The sequence below is a fragment of the Aplysia californica genome, unplaced genomic scaffold (assembly GCF_000002075.1).
Source record: "Aplysia californica isolate F4 #8 unplaced genomic scaffold, AplCal3.0 scaffold00816, whole genome shotgun sequence".
Classification (NCBI taxonomy): Eukaryota; Metazoa; Mollusca; class Gastropoda; order Aplysiida; family Aplysiidae; genus Aplysia; species Aplysia californica.
Window position 1 is genome coordinate 241,688 of NW_004798086.1, and position 2,634 is coordinate 244,321.

The 2,634-nt window shown below is 41.0% G+C and overlaps 1 protein-coding gene across 1 annotated transcript; it reads left to right on the plus strand.

The window, feature by feature from the left end:
* Window positions 1-564: 564 nt before the first annotated feature.
* On the plus strand, window positions 565-2,177 carry LOC106013342 (MAM and LDL-receptor class A domain-containing protein 1). Its single transcript, XM_013088812.1, has 2 exons — window positions 565-802; window positions 1,959-2,177. The coding sequence occupies exons 1-2, from the start codon at window positions 566-568 to the stop codon at window positions 2,175-2,177; spliced, it is 456 nt and encodes a 151-aa protein (XP_012944266.1). The 5' UTR covers window position 565.
* The last annotated feature ends 457 nt before the right edge of the window (window positions 2,178-2,634 follow it).

Genomic DNA, 2,634 nt, shown 5'->3' on the forward strand with positions numbered 1-2,634 from the left:
CTACTTATAACATTATTACTCGTTTGTTCATTGGTTCTATCTACTTATAACATTATTACTCGTTTGTTCATTGGTTCTATCTACTTATAACATTATTACTCGTTTGTTCATTGGTTCTATCTACTTAAAACATTTTGTCTCCTTAGATCATTGGTTCTTTCTACTTCTAACATAATTACCTGTTAGTTCATTAGTTCGTTTGTTCGTTGTCTTTTTAAATACATATATTACATTACTCGTTAATTCATTGATTCTATCTACTTATAACATTATTACTTGTTAGTTCATTGGTTCTTTCTACTGATAACGTTCTTTCATTGGTTCTTTCTACTTCTAACATTATTACTTGTTTCTTAATTGTTTTTTTTATGCATCTATTACACCACTCGTTAGTTCATTGGTTCTTTCTACTATCCCTTCCTCTATTTTCTTCCTTTTCATGTTCTGTCTCAACTCCTATGGACAGACTGCAAGGATGTCAGGGTACCAAATACAAGTGACCTAAAAAAAACAACTGAGCAAAAATCAAAAGAAAACTAACAAGGGAACTTTTCCCAGGTCCATCATGCACTATTCGGCCTACATTTTCGCCGTGGACGGCTCAAAGCCAACCATCACACCCAAACCCAACCTGGCTAAAGGTCAACAACTGGGTCAACGTCTTCGTCTGAGCACTCTGGACGTGAAGAGAATCCAGTTGCTGTACGGATGCTCCGTGGACACAGGTCACATCACAGTTCCCGCCAACACCCAGCTGCTCATTGACTGCACCTTCGAGACTGGCATGTGCAATCTGATTCAGGTCGGAGATTTTACTCTTTCGTGACCCTTCTCTTTCCTTATGCATCCTTCTGCTGTTTCTTTCTAAGAGCTGTCCCCCTCTCTCCGCCCTCTCTCTCCCCTCTGTCCCTGTCTCTGTCTCTGTCTCTGTCTCTCTCCTCTCTCTCTCCTCTCTCTCTCTCTCTCTTTCTCTCTCCCCCTCTCTCTCCTTCTCTCTCTCTCTTTCTCTCTCTTTTTTCTCTCGCTTTCTCGGTCTCTCCTCTCTCTCGTTTTCACGATCTCTCCCTCCATCTCTGTCTGTCTGTCTGTCTGTCTGTCTGTCTGTCTGTCTGTCTGTCTGTCTGTCTCTTTCCTTCTTCTAATCTTCAGAACTTTCATAACCTATTCGTGTTGCAAATGCGGTTAAAGCCTTACTAAATCTAAAACTAAAGATGAAAGTTTAAAAAGTCTTTGTCAAGTTTATGACTTAAATTTTGATACACACCACGCTAGTTCAGCCGGCACAATACATCCCTCTGTTATTTACAGCTATTGCGTAATCGATGAAACCCCAACAAATACATCCTACATCAAGTGCATGAAGTATTTGTTTCTCTATTATTCTTTTTGCGGCCAAATTTATGAAAATAAGCTAAATAGAAATGCAGTTATAGGGAAGCTTGTGATGCTGGAAAATTAGATAACAAAATTGGCTGTATACAAACGAGGAATTGCCTTCCGTATATTGCGAGCGAGGATATCGTTAGGAGACTAAATAGGCTGCTGTCAAGTCTTTGACTCAAGATACCATTTGACGGAAGCTATATAAGCGTTTCTAAGTCAATTCTGTGACTTAAGATATAGTTTGACGGAGGCAAAATAAGTTTTTGTCATGTCTGTGACTTAAGTCATCGTTTGACGGAGGGAGACTAAATAAGTTGTTGTCAGGTCTGTGACTTAAGACAATCGTATGAATGAGATTAAATAAGTTGTCAAGTCTGTGACTTAAGTCATTGTTTGACGGAGACTAAATAAGTTGCTAAGTCTGTGACTTCAGTCATCGTTTGACGGATACTCAATAAGTTGTTGTCAGGTCTGTGACCTGTGACTTAAGACAATCGTTTGACGGAGACTAAATAAGTTGTTGTCAGGTCTGTGACCTGTGACTTAAGACAATCGTTTGCTGACGTCATCTCCAGGATTCTCACGACGACTTCCAGTGGAACCGACGTCACGGCAGCACGCCCACGTCCGGCACCGGGCCCAACGGAGACCACACCAACGGCGTCGGCTACTACGTGTACACAGAGTCCAACAGACACGTCAACAAATACGCCAGACTCAAGTCCCAGTCACTGCCCGCAGGTCAGTCTTGGCGGAAGAATTCTCGCATTTCATTCATAAAAAGTGTGGGGTAGGCCCCGAGCAACCTACTTGGGGAACCTAAACAAATGGGTAACAGGGAAAGATCAGGGAAAGTGAGCTAACGGTTCTCTCCTGTTTGAGAAGAAAACGAAATCATAACGTGCATCTTCCAACTTTTTGGTAAGACTCAAGGAATGAATGTGGTACTTCAAGAAAGTTGGATAAGGAAGCGAACCCTTTTATGATAAAACTTAAAGTTTCTCTTGCCTGAGTTGCTGTCAGGGCATGGTGGAATCTTTTTTTCTTTCTTTTCATTTCGATATAAATCTAGACGTCATTGTTTTGAATAACGCCAAAGCGTTATTTGATAATTTTTCCTTGTTAAATCGTAGCCCCCTTTTCTCTTTTTGAATGAAAATGTTTGCGCCCGCTTCGACACAATTTTGGTAATTTAAGACGGGGGCATCGAGCCTTGCTGTCTGGGTGTCACCAGAAATAATGAAATACTCG